Raw genomic sequence first — 20,080 nt, 5'->3', positions numbered from 1 at the left:
CCTGCCATGCAATGCATGGAGGCAGTACTGACTTGCTTCGCAAGTCAGTACTGCTCTCCTTATGCATTGCTATGGCATGCCCCTAATAATAATAATGCACCAATTAACTTTAATGTTATAAATTAACCTGTAAAAAGGCTTTAAATAAATATAAATACATTTTGTTTAAGAGGAGGAGGAGCCAGACCTGGAACCTGCAGCACCTCCATCCTGTCCAGCAGAGCCGGCGGGATGGTCGCCGTGGTGTTGGCGGTGGCGATGAAGAGCACCTGGGAGAGGTCAAAGGCCACGTTGAGATAATGATCGGTGAAGCTGTGGTTCTGCTCCGGGTCCAGAACCTGGAAAGGAGCAAGCAGAAGAAGAAATGCTGATCAATTTAAAGATTGGACCCATCAGCAGGACTCCAGGACAGGCAGCCGTTTGACCTCCAGCAGGGCGGCGGCGGGGTCTCCCTGCAGGCTCTTCCCCAGCTTGTCCACTTCGTCCAGGAGGAAGACCGGGTTGTTGACTCCAACCGTCTTCAAGCCGTTGATGATCCGGCCGGGCATGCTGCCCACGTACGTCCGCCTGGAGACACAACAGACCCGAAAGCCAGAATATAAACCTTCATCACCAACATACACTGCAAAAACACCAAGTAGTTTTGGTCAAGTTTCTACCTTAGTTTTAATTGATGTTTTTTAACTAGTGCAACTTTTCAGCAAGACATAAATGTTTTCTTACACCTTGTACAACTGACTGGTCCCAGAAAGTTACAAAAAAATTAAAAAAAAAATATTCTCGCTAAAGTTTTCTGAAATTTAGCAAATAGAAATAATTTTGGTAATTCTATCTGACCTAAAGGAAGAGAAATTTGGTCTGATTTCACTTCAGACAGTGAGAAAAAAATTGTGCATGTATTTTTATTATCTTTTAACATCTGATTTCAACTGCAAATAATGTTTTCAAGCTGTTAGTCGAACGTTAGATTGAACTTTATTACGTGACTGGACAGTTTAAATATAAATCATTTCAAGGACTTCATGCAGAAAGTCATTTGTTCCTGCATATTATTTTAGTCGTTGTTATGAGGATGCATTCACATCAGTCCTGTTTAGTCCACTTAAATCAAACTCCAGTCCGTTTTTCTTAAAGTCCGGTTTGTTTATGGAGGTGTGAATGTGTAAAAGTGAACTTTGGTCCACCTACAAAACTCGGTCTCCGTTTAGTAGAAGTGAACTCTGGTGCAGTTTGAATGCATATGTGAACGCTCCAGAAGCAGGGAGCGGACTACGACGCAGGGCATTCTGGGTAAAAACAAGCAAAACAAACACGAGAGTCTAACCCCCGCGGGGGAAACAGCTCGTGATCTTTCTTAAAAACACCTGATAAAATCTGGAGCCACACCATTTTTGTTTACATTTGGTGAAGAAATGTAAACAATGGTTACATCTGGAGGTTTTCTTGCCGTTTCCTTCGGTGGTTCTTGGCACAGCGCCCCCACAGGCGAGGAGGGGAACAGGTTCCTCAATGGGTTTGGCTGTTTGAAAGCAAACTGCAACAGCTGAAAAATGTAACAAATGTTGCAATGAGATGGAGCTCTTGGGGTTTTTCTCTTAGCTACACACTCTGAACATCTGCTCAGATGTCCTGGGAAGATCCTGGATTTAAACGTTTTCCATTTATTGATAATCTTTCTCTCTGTAGAATGATGAAGTTTGAATAGTTTCTCCAGATTGATGAGCAGCTGCGGTTACTTCTCTAAGGTCACTGCTGATGTTTTTGTCTTTGGCGTTGTGTTAGCACACACCTGAACGGACAAAACCTCTTTCTGTTGCAAAGACGCATTACATATTAAAATTCAAGCACTTTCAAGGTTTTCAAACTTTTTCAGCACCATACTTTGAAAATTAAAACAATCCAAGTTAACTAAAGAAGACAGTTTTAATTCACATCAAATCATTTATTACTGTTATTAATAATATTTTGTAACTATATTTTACAGCAAAGACTAGGTCAACTAAAATATAACGTTTTGAAATGTCTAACATAACACAAAAAAATCTCTCAATTTCAATAAAATTGTTTTAAGTAAAATATATATGCTAACTTTTATTTCAATTACGCAGATCAATAAGTCATTGAGAAATTTGAAATATTTTTTACATTGAAACAATCCAAACAAATCTTGTGACCTTCCTGCTCAAATTAAATGCTCAGACATTTTATAGAAAATCTCTAAAAAAGGTTCTCACTAATGTTTCTGGTGTTTAGTAAGCAGAAATAGTTTTGGTGATTCTAACTGACCTAAAACAAGAAAAGTTTAATTTGATTTAACTTCAGACAGTGAGAAAAAACGTGTTTGTCTTTTTATTAGGTGTATGAAAATATCTGGTTTCAACTGTAAAGTTTTCCAAATTTAGACTTTCAATCAAACGTTAGATTGAACTTTGTTAGAAAGCTGCACAGTCTGAATTTAAAGCCCTTTAAGGACTTTATAAATAAATCCCTGTTGAATCCAGTGGGAGCCGACAGGATGGACTCACTTTCCTTGGTCTGATTTCTTTCAAATTAAAAGTTTAAGCTGGAGGATCAGATCATTTTTATTTTGTTTTGATGCAGAGGGTTTTATAATCTGATGTACATGTTCAGAGAATAAAGCCGTCATGTTTCTGTTTATCCTGTCGTTCTCCATCTTGTCCACTAGGTGTCCTCGTGCTTTCATCCCTGCTGTGCATCATCACACTCAGGACTCCTGAGACTTTTCCATGAACTCACGTCATGGATGTTTGTCGCAGCCAGACTCAGAACCAGAACCGCCCTGATTATTTATGGTAAAAGAAAACCCATTAGTTGTTCTGCATGTGGGTCCTCTTTAGTGTTGGATGGGGAGCGGCAGCTTATGTAATCAATATTTATGAGCATCGGTGTCAAATGTCTTTGAGTGATTTCAACATGGCCGTTCCTGATGGTGTCATGGGAAACGCGGGTCGGACCGAGCCAAGCAGGTCTGACAGTGGAGGTTCTGTCGGGACCGTGATCGCTCCTGGAACGCCTCATCTCTTTATCAGCCTATATAATCAAACGCAGGTGATGATTCTGCAGGGTCCATGCAGCTCTACGTGATTTGTGAGCCTCTCCGATGACTGAAAATTACTCAAGTAGACGAAGGATGGTCGGCTGGCTCCTCCCCAGCAGGTGCACTTCTGGGAAAAACTCAGGATAAAAACGAAACCTTTTCTGTTGAAACTCTCTGCGTCAAAGTGATTGATAATGTCAGCAATTCATCTGTCCTGAAACACTGCAGCGATGTTACATTCTGCGTAGGATTAAAGATCAATACTCATAAATTCCAATTTTTCGGAGAAACTTCAGGTCACAGTTGGGCTGCTAAAGGTCGCCGACTCGTACCTGTGTCCTCTGATGTCCGACTGGTCGCAGACGCCTCCCAAAGCGATGCGATGAAACTCCCTGCCAAGAGTCCGTGCGATGGAGCGTCCCACGCTCGTCTTTCCGACCCCTGGAGGTCCAACGAAACACAAGATGGGGCCCTGCAGAAACATCCAGGGGAACATGGGAGGACGTTCTTAAGAGGAAGCCAGCGTGTTTTATTAAAACAGTTCAGTGCCAGTTTTTTCACATTACTCCTCAGTTTTATTTGGTTCTCCTCTGAGGGCGTTAGAAGAACTCATACTAAGCAAAAAACATCAACCGGGGAATTGTGGAAGCTATGATTTATGTTGACGTATTAGACAGAAAATAATGAGGTATAGATTTCACCAATTTCCTCTAAAATTTTGAGATTCATCTCAGAAATGTCAGTTTTTCAAATGTTGAAAATTTTTGACTTTTGGGTCTCAGAAAATTTCCCAAACGGTGAAGATTTTCGACTTGAAACTCAGAAAATTTCATGTTTTTTAGTACAAAATTAATCTGAAAACTTCAGTTTTTTCTTGCAAATGTTCGACTTTGATTTTTTTCCCCAAAATATTTCTGAAACCATATCATCTAAAAAAATAATTTCTATCAAATGTTTTCAAACTCAGAAATTTCCAAGATTTTTTATACATAATTTCTGAGATTAATCTAAAACTTTTCTTATATTTTGGCAGAAATGTACTCCATATTTTATATATATATACAGTGACCCTAATATACCGTTGTAATAAATCAAAACAGTTTTTCAAAATGTGCAAAAATGGACACAGCTCTGCCATACGCTCCAGCAGAAAAACCCTTTGAAGTTTAAACACATCACAGATGGCTGGACTTTACCTGACTGAACTGGTGTTTCGATACCTTTTACAGGTTTTACACAATCATAACTGAAGCTTCATGACTTTTATTGTTTTTTTATGATTTTCCCACAGAAAGTTCAGCTAATAGTGATGATGTCACATTTGACACGTTTGAACGTTCTCTGCTTTCACCCAATGTGTCTCCCGCTCCTGCAGGACTTACAGTTTTCTACTAAATGAGCCCCGAGTGCAGCGAACGCACACCCAGCCTCTCATTGGACTTCAAGCCCTGAACCTTTCATACCAACCTGGAACCAAACGGGGTTTTTAACGCCTCATAGCTCCTAAATAAAACAACATAGAGACATAAAAATGGTAACTAGTGGCCACCAGAAGGTTCTGACATTCGTGGTTCAAGATCTGTTTTGATATCACTTTTAGTTTTCACACAAATAGTTTTTGTTTAAGCTGTTGTCTCTTTCCCGCCTTTTCTGCTCCCCCAGCAAAGAAGAGGATCACCATAGCAACCCAGAAAAATCAAATCAGACTCTGGTTTTTATATCACTCAGTAGATACTTTTTTCCTACATTCATCATGAAGAAAGCTGTAATTTCTCTCAGGGCTAACAGTAGAAAACCAGCGCACACTTTGTTGGATGAGCAGCTAGCGGCTAGCTGCTAGCCGCTCCCTTGAACCTCTTTGCATTTTAGTTAAATATCTTTCTAATACCAAACAAGATCTTTTAATTTACTCACACATCAGCATTCAGTTCATTAGTCTGATGATATTTAAGTGTTATTTCAATCCAAGCTTTCTCTGTTGGGATTAGGACTGGAAGATATGGCTGAAAAACTTATCGCAACATAAACGCTTCATATCAGTCGATATGGATAATTATTGATTTGCTTTTTTTGTTTTAAATGTCTGAAATTTTGCCAAATTGGTGGCGTAGCTTTCCTGTTTTATTTTTAAACAGTTCTGAGGCACAGTGGTGAAACCTGAAACTAATGTTGTACAAGTTACTCAAATGGTTGTTGCTAGGTAACCAAAGAGAGTGAGTTGCTAGGTAACCAAAGAGCGTGAGTTAGTTGATTCCACCAACATTTCTTAGCTGTTAAGCAGCCAAAGCCTTTGAGTGTTGAATATTGCATCAGATGTTTCATCTGCTGATCTTTATCAACTCTTCCTCTCGGTTTCAGTGGGACTGAAGGCTCGGATCGGGTTAAATCACCTTCAGTGAGGTCTTCAGCTGTCTGACGGCGAGGTACTCCAGCACGCGCCTCTTCAGCTTGTCCATGGCGTAGTGGTCGTTGTCCAGCAGCGTCCGAGCGGCTCGGATGTCCAGGCAGTCTGAACACGTTGAAAACAGAAAAAACGGCGAAGTTAGACTAGATTGAATGAATCCACGTCTGTAGGAAGGTTATTCTTCCACCAAGGGTCAGATGATAAATCGATTTGTTTGGCTTTTGAAGATTTCACTTTTGTAAAAATCAGGATTTTTTTGGGATCTTCACAGTTCAGAGTGATGTCATCACGCCCTCAGCCGCCATCTTGTTTTGTAAGCGTGTTTTACAGCTTCTATTCTTTTGGACATTGAATTGGACTGAACACGTAATTTTTGAAACTCAGAAATGTTCATGTTTTTTCCTAGAAAATTTCTGAGTAACCTAAAAAAATATTATTTTTTTTTTCGAGCAAATTTTTTGATATTTCAAAATTTGAAATTTTCTTATCTTTCAAAAAAGTTTCTGAGTTTTCCGGTGTAAACTCACTCCTATTTTCTTCCATCTACAAAGTCTGTAAAGCGCCGTCGTAGTGACGTGACCAGCTCAGTCCGTGTGTTGTGTGTGTTTTTTTTTTTAACAAACTGTCATTTGCTCCATTGTTTCAAAGTTTGGCTACTGATAATAATTTGAAGCTGATGTGTGAAAGGATGAAGCATTTCCTTCTCTGTAAAACCAGTATCACAGTGTAACTTCACAAGAACCCCTAACTGTCCTCATTTTAGTTTTTTATTATTCATGTTGACGTTCTCAGAAAATGACAACTTTATTCTCCTAATATTTCGACTATGTTGTACAATTTGTTTTTGAAAAAAAAAGTAACATTTGAAGGTGTGTGCACAAAACTGAGATGACAGCATGAAGCAGTTCATCAATGTTTACGACTGTTACCATGACGTGTCATTGGGTAAATAATGACACTTTTAATGGAAAGTTCCATCAAAACTTGCATTAAAGGTGTCATCTTTGCATTAAAGGTGTAGTTATTTACCGAGTAACTCCGCATGACAACAGTCCTAAACATTCATGAATGGTCCTCCATGTTTATGACAGTGTTATGTCAGTTATTCTGTCCGTTCTGAACAATTTCTTCTTTGGTCCAGCTGCATGTTGGGGTAAAAACATGCTCTGCCAATGGAGGAAGAGATGCAGCTCTTTAGTTCTGGGCTTACTGGGAAGTGAGTTGGTCAAAACCGTCCTGCACTGGTGGCCGGATAAAAGCCCGACTGCTGCAGGGACCGGCTGCATCCTGGATGGATGCTGTTTTCCTCTTTACTCCGTTCCTTGCAACAAAAGCCCTGGAACGCTGATCCTCCTGACCACAACCCGCCATCCCAGATGCCTCGGGTGAAACCGCTCATGCATACATACATGTGGGAGCGTCTATTCTTATTTGTATTTTCCAAACTTGTCCTGATTGGAGCTGCAGCTTTGCTTTCCCCACATGCCTCCGGGAGACATGGTGTTTATCTCCTCAGATGATAAACGCTCCAACATGTTCGCTGGCTGATGGCCAGCTCTGTCGCTGCACAAAGACCATGAGGCCTCCAGGAAAAAAACGACTCTTCAGACGAATCGTGACATTTGACTGTTTGGACGGAGCTGATTACTTTTAAAGGATTATATACGCTATCTGAGTCATTTAACATTCCTGGCGCACAAACTGGGAATAATCTGTTATCCAGCTATCTTTACACTTAAGAAAAGTTTTCCAGCATCAGAGAATTGGCTCCATTTGAGTAAGAGAAGATAATACTGAAACTTGGAGCCAAACACACTGATTTCCACTTAATGACACATTATGGTATCAACACTTTTTATTGCCTTTGCAATTAAGAGTTGCACTAATCTGCTAATTGCATCACAACTGAAAACTCCTACAATTTCCGGTCTGTAAACGCATCGACAGGCTTCCTGTCTGTTGATGCAGGGCAATTAAATTTACATACAAATTATTTGATGCTTCATTAGAGAGAATTTGTTCATTTCTTCTTTTATGTGTCCTTAGAAAAATGTAACAGAATCAGCAAATAAAACCTTTTAGAAAATAAGGAAATCTGTTCGATGCAAATGAAAATATGTATAAGATGAATAACCAGCTGACCGTGCAACTAATTTTCACAACTCCCATTCCTCTTGATCTTAAAATAATGCATCTCCATAAAGGAAGAGATGGATATCTGTGGAAAAACTTTTTATTTTGTGCAAAACTCCTTTTTTTTGCAATCCCCTTGTTAGCTTAAACCAGTGGTTCTTAACCTGGGTTCGATCGAACCCTAGGGGTTCGATGAGTCGGTCTCAGGGGTTCGGCGGAGCGTCTGGCGCGGAGGTAAAGCCTCATTAAATAACTTGTGTAAAGTCGTGATGACGCCCCGCTTTGCCATCACTTGCTGCAGAGGGTCACGTTACATTGCTTAGCCAATCAGAGGATCACGTTACATTGCTTAGCCAATCAGTGCTGCGGAGGAGCAGTGATTGAAGGAGCTCCACTCTCAGCATGGATTTGAACTTGTGTCTTTAATTACTTCAGCAAAGCTCATTTTTTAACAAATTCTGTAGCTTTCAGTGTACTTCTAAATCTGCTCCTTAGTCGCATCTTTTCGGGGTTAGTACTGCCTCTAGTGGCGTATATAATATAATTACATTGCTAAATCAGAATACCGCAAAGTCTTTATTAGTTTTTCTTTCTCCTAAGAATGTAGAGCTAATTAAATGATCTAAACACCTAAAGACCTTAAAATGGTTCCAGTTTCTCTCGATGGCCAACCTGTTGAAATTGTGGCAAATTTTAAATACCTTGGGTGGTTCCTGGACAGTCAGCTCAAATTTGCTGAAAACACTGACTATATTTTGAAGAACTGTTCACAGAGACTCTACCTTTTAAGAAGACTTAGTGATCTTGACCCAACTAGACTCAAGGTGGGTCACCCCTGTGTCTTGAATTTGAAGGAAAAAAAATCATATTTTATTTATCACTACAGAAGGGTTGAGTGAGTGCGCATATGAAACTGGTGGGTTCAGTACCTCAAAAAAGGTTAAGAACCACTGGCTTAAACTTTGCTACAAGTTAATGTCCTCTCTGCGTTTTTTGAGGAAAAAAATAATTTAAACCTTAAATAAATAAATAATGAGCAGCTAAGTGAAAGAAAAGAGCCAAACTCTGTATACCTTTGGTGCTTTTGCTCCACGGCAGCTCCACCATCAGCTCCAAGTAGTTTCTGGTCAGCGCATATTCAGGCATGGACTGAGGCATCTTCTTCAACCTGGAAACACACAAAGACACATTACCAGGTTAGTGGAAAGACAAAAAAAGAACAAAACAGCTCAACAACACATCACTGATGAGGGACGCTTTCCACAGTCAGGACACGGTGTCCACACGTCCTTAAAAATCATTAAAAATATAAGTTAGCTTTAAATACGTCAACCATAGATCTTAAATTATGTGTTTCAGGATAATTTAATCTTGTATATTCTATGTATTTTTTCATCACTGGACTTTTCTGTCAGGCAAACGTTTGAATCACATCTTCATTGCAGTTTTCTGGAAGTTTGTTCCAGATTTGTGGTGCCTAGAAGCTGATTCTCCATTTCTGTTGATTTTTCTCAAAACTTGTCAAAAACTTTCTTACTTGTGCTAAACAGCTGCCTCAGACTTAATTGATGTCAGATTATAATCCATGATCGATGCAAGTAACAAAAAGTGGCATTTACTGTCATAAATAAGTGCAAATATTTCCACATTTGTGCCACAAACACTTTGATTTTTATTGCAAAAATCACAATAAGAATCACAAAATCCTTGAGGGACTGAAAAGATATTCAATTATATTACTTAATTTAAAGAACTGATTAATATTTGAACAGTTTGTGAACAGGTTTCATCAATACATTCTGGCACAACCGTCCCTTTAAGAGCATCATGATCTTGATTTGACCCAAAATGAAAATGATTTTGAACCCCTGATATAAAATCTGCATATTTTTGTAGATTTCTGTCGTGATCCAGGTTTTAAATGTTAATGGTTTTAAAAAGCCCTACATCTGTGTTGAATGGTGGTTGAAGATGCCGTTTCAGGGAGAAAACAGCTGCTGTAACCTAAACGTTTTGCTTTTACCGTTTTAGTTCTTTCAGACAGACTCTGAGTGCCGCTTCCGGCATGCTGGCGCCGTGGATCTTCCTCTCCAGAGCCGCCATGTCGTCGCCATCCTCACCCTCATCATCCTCGTCTAGATTGAACTGTCGCCCTGGGAACACTCCGCCCTTACGCACCGACAACACCTGAGCAGGTGACAAAGGGTTGGTTTTATTCACACTGATTGCTGGTTCCACTCAGAAACGCGCGCAATGCAAAAGTATTCCCACTCATTTCACTTTCTCACAGTTTGTGGCTCTGAGCTCCACCAATCTGGCAGAAAAAAAAAAGCAATTGTTGCATATGAAGAAAGTGGAAGGAGGATCTCACATTGGCCCTAAAGCATCCAGACAGAGGAGGGGCATAAAAACGCAGAGAAACATTTCAGATTTTCATTTTTAAAATAAGATGTATCCATGTCCAGGACTTCATCTCAGTAAAGGATTCTTCAGTTATTCAGAATCTGAATCTTCAGGTCTGATTTGCTCTTAGATTCTTCAGTTATGAACATGGTTGGAAGAAACCAAAACGTCATTTGTAGTCAGAACATTCAGAGTAAAAGGGCCGTTAAGGTCAATAATGGGATCATAAAGGAGATGAGAGTCTAATGCTCTGTTCAGTTAAATGTTTCGGTAACACTTTATTTGAAGGGGTGTGAATAAGACTGACATGACGCTGTCATAAACATGACATAACACCTGTCATAAACATGACATGACCATAAACATGACATAACACCTGTCATAAACATGAAGGAGTCTTTATGAATGTTTATGACAGTTGTCATGAAGTGTCATTCAGTAAATAATGACACTTTTAATGCAAAGTTGGCATTTTAATGGACTTTTAATGCAACTTTTAGAACAACTTTGCATTAAAAGTGTTATTATTTACCGAATTACTTCATGACAACTGTCATAAACATTCATAAAGACTCCTTCATGTTCATGACAGATGTTACGTCATGCCTTCAAATAAAGTGTTATCAATGTTTGTTGCCTGGCAATCCAAGCAAGAATATAAGACGATATAACAGCCTTATTAGTGATCTTAACTGCCTTCACTGCCCTATTAGTAACATTCTTGGCCATATAAATGACCTAAACTACCTAATCAGTGACCTTAACGCTCCTATTAGTGACATTAATGGCCCTATTAGTGACCTTCATGACCTTTTTAGTGACCGTAACGACTATTTGTCACATTCATGGCTCCATCAGTGATCCTAACGGCCTTATTAGTGACCTTAATGGCCTTATTAGTGACGTTAACTGTCCTATTAGTGACTGTAATAACTATTTGTCACCTTAACAGCCCTCTTAGTGACCTTTGCTGCCCTATTTGTGCCTTTCCTGGCCCTATAAATGACCTTAACAGCCTCATCAGTGACCTTAACACTCCTATTAGTGACCTTAAAGGCCACGTTAGTCACCTTCATAGCTCCATTAGTGATCTTAATGGCCCTTCACCTGAATTGGCCTTTTTGTGCCGTCTCTCACCTTCATGACCTTCATGGTGACCTTATTGACCTTATTTGAGACCCGTATGGCCCTTTCAGTGAGACTGCTGACTAAAGCTGATAAGCTTGTTATTCCCAAGAGCCTCCTTTTTCTTCACACTTTATAATTACGCACCTTCTTGTGTCTACCAAATAAAATCCAGATGAAACACTTTGAACTTCGACCTCTGAGAGACACACATTACAGCTGTATTTATGCCAAGATAAAGTTACTCTGTTTTGTCTTATTTAGGTGACATTTGAATGAAGTGCTAGTTTGTGCTGGTCTGTCACATAAGATCTTGAGCTTTGAGACAAAAAAAGTTAACAATGCATGAAAACTTTTACAAAGCGCATAAGGAAAACCCCGTCACCCTCTTGTCAGAGTCTGGACTCATTTTCCTGGTTTTCTGCAGCAGCTTCAGTCCCTCGATCTGCCTGGTCAGCATGGGCAGAGCCTTCCTGAAGCGCTCCTCCAGGCTGACTGCATCCAGCACCTGGATGAACCACAAACAGACGGACGTTCCTACCAACTCAGCCAAAAGGTTTTTACTCGTCATGCAGTGATATCAAAGTCTCAGCTTCACATTCAATGCGAGCCCTCAATAGTCTGAGGTCCCACCTGGAGTTTCTCCTTGTTGGAGGTGCGGATCATCGAGGCAACCACATCCGGCAGAGTTTCCCTGGGCAGACTGTCCAGCAGGCGCCTGAACTTGGCCACCACCGGGACCGACATGTCCAACATCCCTAATAACTGCAACACACACAAGGAGAAGCATTACAATTAAAGCATGTTTCCACATCTAGGTAAACTTTTGTTGTCATATCCCATCAACTTGTGCGTTGCTAGGATAAGCTGTTTTGAAACTACAGCTCGCTTTCATCACGCTCCAGTATTTCCACAGGGGAGACAGGAAGCAGCGCCGACATCCACGGCGGATTTATACGGAGCTGATCCGATGAAACTGGTTGGGAGAGACGCTGCAGGGAGAGGCTTTGGAGTGACGCGATTAGTGAAAAAGCTGAATTACTCGGAAACCTGGACGATGTCTGATCAGATAACACAGTAATATTTCAGTCAGTAACAACACGGCGTGCCAAGTTTTCAGCCAGCAGCTTTTTAGAAATAATCTCTGGAGTTTACAACCATTTTTATTCACATTCTTTAATAATATGCTACATTGTGCCATAAAAGCTGAAAATGATGGATACCCCTGACAGATTTAGAGTTTAAATCATCTTTATGCAACAATCACAAGAGACGTTTCATTTTAAGAAACAATATAGCATGTCCTTTTAATAATTATGGAGCAGATTTTCTTCATGTTTCCACTTGATCTTTGGTGAAGAAGCTCAACTCTGAGGTTGGAACCATAATTTTAATTTCCCTCCACAGATTCTCAATCAGGGGGCTGCACAGTGGCGCAGTTGGTAGAGCTGTTGCCTTGCAGCAAGAAGGTTCTGGGTTCGATTCCCGGCCCCGGTCTTTCTGCATGGAGTCTCCATGTTCTCCCTGTGCATGGTGGGTTTTCTCCAGGTACTCTGGTTTCCTCCCACAGTCCAAAAACATGACTGTCAGGTTAATTGGCCTCTCTAAATTGTCCCTAGGTGTGAGTGTGTGTGTGTGAGTGTGTGTGGTTGTGTGTCATGTGTGTCTCTGTGTTGCCCTGCGACAGACTGGCAACCTGTCCAGGGTGACCCCGCCTCTCGCCTGAAACGTTAGCTGGAGAGGAACCAGCTGTTTAAACTTTATCTTTAATAACATAAAGTTACCTAATTTTTAAAGTGCAATCAGTAATACCTTTATAACAAATTTATAACAGTAATGATTTACTGGTTAATGTCAAGTTGTCATAATAAAGACATTTTCAATAATGTCAACTTTGTATTAAAAGTATCATAATTTACTGAATGACACTTTATGACAACAGTCATAAATATTCATGAAGGCTTATTCATGTTCATGACGGGTGTTATGACATGTTTATGACAGTCATAAATATTCATGAAGGCTTATTCATGTTCATGACAGGAGTTATGTCATGTTTATAACAGTCTTATTCACCCCCTTCAAATAAAGTGTTACCACCACTTGCTGCATTCTTGTTGATTGTGTAGGAGGCTCCACTTCTGCTTTTCAAAGATGTACTGTTGTATAATTGTGCAACTGCTTGCAGCCATTTTCACGTGAGTGGATGCTTTGAATTGGGGGGCGTGGCCAACAGCGGCTGATTGGGATTTAAAGTGACAAGACAAACTAAAACTAAGCTCATTGTAGATGAAAATTCAAATCAGAGAACGAGTCCGTCAAGTCCGTTATGAACATTTTTATGTTTTAAGTCCAATAGGTCACTTATGACTACTGAGGTTGGCAATGAACTTAGTAGTCTTCGAGCTTTAAATATCAAATCTTTGGAGGGTCGATGGATGGATGGATAAAATATCTCATTATGTTTCTGTTCTCTGATCGAACTGATAACACTTAAAGCTAATTCCAAACATTTCTTAATCTTTAAGGATTGCATGGAAACCCTGATAACTGATTGGGCTGAAATGAATCAGATTATTGTAAAATCCAAAGGTAAACTCTGAAAGTCCGGCAGTAAGTCTGGAGAACTTCAGATCCGGACCAGGTCAGTTGGGTTCACAGGACAAAGAGGAGAAATTGAAAACTTTTGGATCAGACAGCAGGAACGTTTCCTTCTCAGCGGCTCTGCAGGTTCACCTCATTTCAAACGTGAACCACCAGCCTGAAGACAGAAAACGTTAAGAGCAAGTTTTCAAACCGTCATTCCTGACGGGGTGAAACGGATTATCGATCAAATCCATCAGAGCTTGTCGTTTTCAGAAACCTGCAGCCGTTTATAAACTGGAGAAGACAGATTCTGTCCGTTTCATCCCATGCTGATAAAATTCAACATTCCAGCGGTGATCTCCTCTTTTTTTTTTTCACCCGCAGATAATCAGAGTGGATCTTTACACGAATTGTGGGAACAGAGATGGATTTGTGACTTCAAAAATGTAGTGCTGCACATCTGCTGGCCGCAGGTCTTCACACGACAACGTAATTCGACGAAGAATTAATTCATTCTGAGGGAAAAGCTGTGCCCTACAAAAAAAGAAATCCAACCGAGCTTCCATATGTGTGCGCATGTTCAAAAGGACATCTGCGAGATGGAAGATGAAGACGCGAAGTGGAGGAATGATTCAGATCCGATCTGACTGCATGCGTACAACATGAGGTCGGAGCAGAAACTGGAACTAATCACAGCGTTGGATAAAAATCAGCAGCGTAGGAATATAAACTACGAAAGGATGAATTACTTCAGCTCTTGTGTTCTCAGTTTGGGCGTGAATTTATTATCCCTCCCCTCCGAAAAAAAATAATAATCCCAACAGCCAGAAATGTTTCCAAACTTTATGTTTTCCACAAAGTGGAGCGGAGAATCCTGGCTGATCGTAACATCGACTGGGTTCTGAAACTTCATGTTAAATTAATAACATTTTATTATTAATAACAATAATATTATTATATTATCATCACAATAATATTAGATTATGAAATATTATAACACAATGCATTATAATGAAGTAAGGAAGGGAAGAAAGGGGATAAAAAAAGAAAGCTTTGGTGGAAGGAAAGAATATTTGAATGATGGAAAGAAGGAGAGAATAAGTAAATGAATGAAGAAAGAAAGGAAGGAATCCAGGAGGGAGAAAAGAAGGGAGAATGGAAGGAAAGAACGGAAACAAAGAAGGAGGGAAAGAAAGAAGGATGAGAGGAAGGAAGGAAAGAAGGAAGTAAGGAAACAGGAAAAAGCATAAACCGATGGATGACTGAAGGTCGGTTTTAAATTTTATCCAATTTCATGTAAAAAAAAAAAAACAGTTTGACTGCAAAAAAAATATCGTAATGTTTACATTTTTGAAAAAAAGTTAAATTCTGGAGTCAAAATTTGTTTCTTTCTATTTTCTTTCCTGAAACTCGAAAAGGGTCTTCAGAAAATAATATCTGTCATTTTCCTGATCAGATTTCCACTCTGCTGCATCCACCTCTTGGGAAAACCTCAGTAAACTGAGGGACGGAAAACTGATGCATCCGAAACAAGGAAAAAAGAAAGTAGCTCTTTTCCCTGAAGCTGCAGCAACCAGAACAACGACCACACTTCACATGAAGTTCTTACGTCCAAACTATTATATCTGAGTTACTTTTCTGAATAAATGTACTTTTAGGGGTAATTTTACTATGCTGTACTTTTTACTTTTACTTCAGTAATTTTATTATGCTGCATCTTACACCTGCTTGCAGGTAAGAGGAAAATTACGTTATTCAGTTTTTGCAGAGTGTGTATCAAAGCTCATTTATCCTCTGTTCTCCTCATCACTCAAGTTTCTTTCACACTAAGTAACCAAAGACGACTGGAAACGTTTCAAAAGACATAAAACACGGAGCGATGATGTCATCGAGGCTCGTTATGGACACAGCTCATCAACATGAAATACACGATCACTTCATGGAAACGAAGAGGAGTTTAGTGCATACAAACTTTGAAAAACATTAAATCCTGAGAACTTTTAAAGCTCGTTTCCCTGCAGAAGGTTTGCAGTAAATCAAATGATTCCAGGAGCTAAAAGAGGCAGATTCAGCTGTGGGAGAGCGAAATCTTTCCACCTGTAAAGCTCATCAAAGTCTTCTTTCTTGCACTTTGCGTCCTCTGAGAAATTATTACAGAATGGCAGCTGATGGAGACACAGCGGGATGGGAGAAGATTTCAGGAAACCTGTCAAATCTTTGCTAAATCGAGGCATCTGCTGGGCAGGGAGACAAAGAGACATGTGCTTCAGAAGGAGAAGTACTCTGCAGGGCCGTTCTGACGAGGGAAGATCAGGCGAAAGCTTCAAGTAATCCTGATGTTTTATCGGCCACATGTGGACAGGCCGCCGCAGACACGGGCGAACGGAGCTCAGCTCCTCACACAGAGGCAGCAGGACTACGAGATTCTGACTTTTTAAAGGACGGCAGAGAAAACACTGAGGAAGACAAACTTCCAACCTGAGCTTCAAACCAGGTTCCCTCTGCTTGGTTAAAATGTGATTTACTGATATTTCTACATATAGTCATAAAAAGAAGCTGCACCTTCAGGGTGTAGCTTTAGGTTGCTTCCCTACCTGATAGTTCAGTAGATTAGGTTTTATTTGGGGACCAAAATGGGAACATTTGTTACATTTCAGCACTGTGGAAATGTGCTGCGTCAAACAAACTAAACTCTTTGAAAAACCTGTTCCCCTCCTCACCTGCGGGGGCGCTGCACCAAGAACCACTGGAGGAAACTACACAAAAACCTCCAAAGAATACAATGAGCGCAACTTCCTTCTTCACAAAACGTAAACATGTAACAACTGATGCAAATTTGGTAAAGGTAATTTTATCTATATAGCACATTTTCAGCAACAAGGCAATACAAAGTGTTTTAAAGGAATTAAAAGGAAATACAAACAAAGTAACAAACCAAAGGAAAGAGAAAAAGAAGAAAAAGCTAATAATGTTGATCCAAAGTAAATAAACTAGATACTTCTTTCTGGGTTGGAAGAATAGGAGTCTAAAACACAGTTGCTAAGGTCGTTTTTCTGGATTCCAAGTTTATTGTAGTTTATTGTAATCCCTGTTCTGGGTTGCTAAATAAGTGTAAGGATCATCTGGACTTTCTTTTTTATGGTTTTATTGGCTCTGGTGGCCTTTATTTGACAGGAATTGTCAAATTGACAGGAAAGTTGGCAATGAGAGGAGGGGAAGACATGCGGCAAAGGTCGCCAGGCCGGGAATCGAACCTGCGACGGCTACATCGCAGGCTCCAAAAATAGAGAAAAAGACGGGACAAAAACAGAGCAGGGAGGGAGCAGAGGAAAAAAAAGCATCACAGAGAGCAAGAGAGCAAAAGTCCCCAATCGAACCAAGTCTACTGGACTATCAGGTGTGAAAACACTCTAAAGTCTGAATGACCTGATTTCTCAGCTGTGGATACGAGACATCTGAGCTTTTAATTCATTTCCCAAAATCTCCCAATCCCTGCAGTCTTTCTGCATTCAGTTTATATGAATAAACAAACGACATGTACTTCTCCATCAGGAAATAGATGAGAGATGTGATCTTGTAGAGCGTGGGGACAGGTTAACACAGGGACACACAGGACAAAAAAAGCATCCACGCAGTAAGACGCACATTTTTGGAAAAATTGTGGAGACTGGAGGGAAATTCAGGAAGGCTTGGAGAACAAGCAAACTCTTGATGCTGCAAGGCAGCGATGCAGCTGCATCAGGCGTTTGGTTTATTTTTAGCAAAACAAACGATGAGACAGAGAACCAGAACACTGTGAGTCACTTTGTCTCCCCCTGCTTTTTAAAACCTATCAGGTGTTAATGAAGTTAAATAAAACACACCTGAACAGCAGCCTGGTAGAACCTCTGAGAAAGCTCTCCCAGTTCTCCATCCTCTGCTGTAGCGCCCTCTGCTGTTGGCGTTGTGTACTGCTCCAGTTTATCCAGCTGCTCCACCTGCGTTTCACCACGAAAGACAGAAGACTCAGACATTTGTATATTTTTACAGATGACGTCAGGTTTTTACATACTGAATAAAAAGATGCAAACAAATTTTTCTTCTCTCTGTCTGAAGTTAAATCAAACCAATTTTTTCTTGTTTTAGCTTAGTTAAACTGAAAAAATAGTTTTTAAGTGGAAATGCCAGAAAATGTAGCGAGAACATTCTTTAGACATGTTTTTTTTTTTTCAAAAGTTGAAAAAAAAATTTCAGTATCAGGGATAACTGTCTCTTAAAATGTATGTTTTGAGTCAAACTGAGAAAAAAAAAAACGTGGAAATATCTGAGTTTGAAGAGTTTAAATTTTTCTAACTTTTTTAACTAAGAAAAAGTCAAAAATGTACAATTATTTTCTAGGACATTTCTGAGATTGATCTAAAAATATCTTGATTTTTGTCTAGCAAATTTCACATTTTTCAAACTCAGAAATTTCCATGTTGTTCATGAAAATTTCTGAGAGTAAACCTTTCTGGTTAATCTCAGATTTTTTGACTTTCCAAAATCAAAACTTATAATGCTTTTTGTAGAACATTTCTGAGATTAACCTAAAAAATTTACTCCTCCTTTCTCTCCCATCTATAATGAATGTTTGAATTTTGTGTTTGTTGAGACTACAGACGGAAATCCATCTAAATCCGCTACATTTACAACAATATTCTATGTATATTCACACAATCCTATTCAAATATAGCACTTTGAGATTTTTTCTAATGAAAAGTGCGGTACAAATTACATTTATTATTATTATTATTATTATTATTATTATAAATATAGTCAAGCAATCAGAAACTGGGCTAAGGTTGCAGAAAACGTCATCTTGCAGCTCGGCAGGAGTTTCATGCATTCATGCATGGGTTCATGTGACCTTTGAACTTCCTGTGTGTTTGGTTTTAAGATGTCGGTCCAGCTGTATGGACTCCATTGACACCTGAAGGCATCGTGAGCCTCCAGACGTGATCCGACTGAGCTGTGATCGCCATGCAGGATAAATTCACACCCTGATCCACATCAGGTCTGGTGGACTTTTGTCTCCTATAAGCTTTAATCGTAGCACATTTTCTGCATTTACAGAATCCTAAAAGACCAGAAATCGCAGCCAGGAGGGTTATTTACGACCACAGAGAGATAAAACCGCCTCTGAACAGCTCGTCTTGGCAGCGAAGGAGTTTAACAGCCACGGTTCAAAGAATGCAAACACAGACAGAACCACAGCGCTGCTGCGGCCCGATCTGTGGTTTCAGCGGCTCATTTGTTCTGTGGGAATCCCAACACCACGCTTCCACTTAAGAGTTTATACGAAGCAATAAAGCTGCGGTCTCTTCAATCCGCTGATGAACGGGGAAAAAAAATGAAAACATTTATTTTCTTGTTTTCAACATAACACTGTAGCAGCCAGGGATTTAATTGGGTTTGAATGGAAACAGAAACATCCTGAGAAACTATCTTGGTTTTTTTTATAACATTTTTATTTTAACGCAGGTTTTGTTTTCCTCAACAGCGAGGAAGAACAAGCTGAATAGTAGAATGAATATGAGCCACCAGTGTTGATGAAAGCGAAGGTTTTACCTCGGCCAGGACAAACGGCCGCTCCTTCAGCAGACTGGAAACCCGGAAACGACAGAGACCAGTGATGAGCAGCGTGTAGTGAGGCTTCGGCCAGTTACTGCCGACAACCTGGACGGCGATTCCTGCTGTACCGATCCTGGAGAGAGGAGGGGGGAGAGAGAGAGAGAGAGAGAGAGAGAGGTGAGAGGGGGGGAGAGAATAAGAGAGTGAGGGGGAGAGAGAGAGAGGGGAGAGAGGGAGAGATTTTAAACAGAGGATGGAGAGAAAAAAGAGCAGAAGGAAGGAAGAAAAGAACACAGAAGAGAAAGAAAGAAGGAAGGGGAAAAGGAGAAAAAGAAGGAAGGAAGAGTGAGGAAGGATGGAAGGAATTAAATAAGGGAAGGAAGGAAATGTAAGGAAGGATGGAGCAAGGGAATGCATGAATGAATGAAGGGCAGATGAAAGAATGGAGGAAAGGAAGGAAGGAAAGAGCACAGACAGTGAAGGAAAGAAGGAAGGGAAGAAGGAGAGAATGAAGGAAACACAGAAGGAAGGGAGGGATGAAAGAAGGAAGAAAGGATTAAATGAAGGAAAGATAAAATGAAAGTAGGGCATAAAGGAAAGGAGAAAAAGGAGAGAAAGAAGGAAGGGTGAGAAGAAGTAAGTAAGTAAGGAAAGTCAGAAGGAAGTGAATGAAGGAAGGAATGAGGTATAGGAAGGAATGAAGGAAGTGAGAAAGGAATGAGGTATAGGAAGGAATGAAGGAAGTGAATGAAGGAAGGAATGAAGGAAGTGAATGAAGGAAG

General features: G+C 40.0%; 1 protein-coding gene across 2 annotated transcripts in view; it reads right to left on the bottom strand.

Moving 5' to 3' along the window:
• lonp2 (lon peptidase 2, peroxisomal) overlaps positions 1–20,080 on the bottom strand; it is a 32,803-nt gene that overhangs the window by 9,987 nt on the left and 2,736 nt on the right. For both annotated transcript variants that reach the window (XR_001776738.1, XM_008412572.2), the window contains exons 2-11: positions 19,296–19,431; positions 17,573–17,686; positions 11,757–11,888; positions 11,509–11,631; positions 9,619–9,782; positions 8,669–8,763; positions 5,449–5,567; positions 3,391–3,530; positions 426–567; positions 188–338 (exon numbers count right to left, since the gene is read on the bottom strand). Coding sequence is in view for 1 of the 2 variants with exons in the window: in XM_008412572.2 (XP_008410794.1) it covers positions 188–338; positions 426–567; positions 3,391–3,530; positions 5,449–5,567; positions 8,669–8,763; positions 9,619–9,782; positions 11,509–11,631; positions 11,757–11,888; positions 17,573–17,686; positions 19,296–19,431 (1,316 nt within the window). In the remaining variant the exon portion in view is untranslated. The remainder of the gene's footprint in view (positions 1–187; positions 339–425; positions 568–3,390; positions 3,531–5,448; positions 5,568–8,668; positions 8,764–9,618; positions 9,783–11,508; positions 11,632–11,756; positions 11,889–17,572; positions 17,687–19,295; positions 19,432–20,080) is intronic.

This window comes from Poecilia reticulata, linkage group LG6 (genome assembly GCF_000633615.1).
Source record: "Poecilia reticulata strain Guanapo linkage group LG6, Guppy_female_1.0+MT, whole genome shotgun sequence".
In the NCBI taxonomy this organism is placed as follows: domain Eukaryota; kingdom Metazoa; phylum Chordata; class Actinopteri; order Cyprinodontiformes; family Poeciliidae; genus Poecilia; species Poecilia reticulata.
The sequence above is the reverse complement of the archived record's forward strand: the minus strand, read 5'-3'. Positions and strand labels throughout refer to the sequence as shown.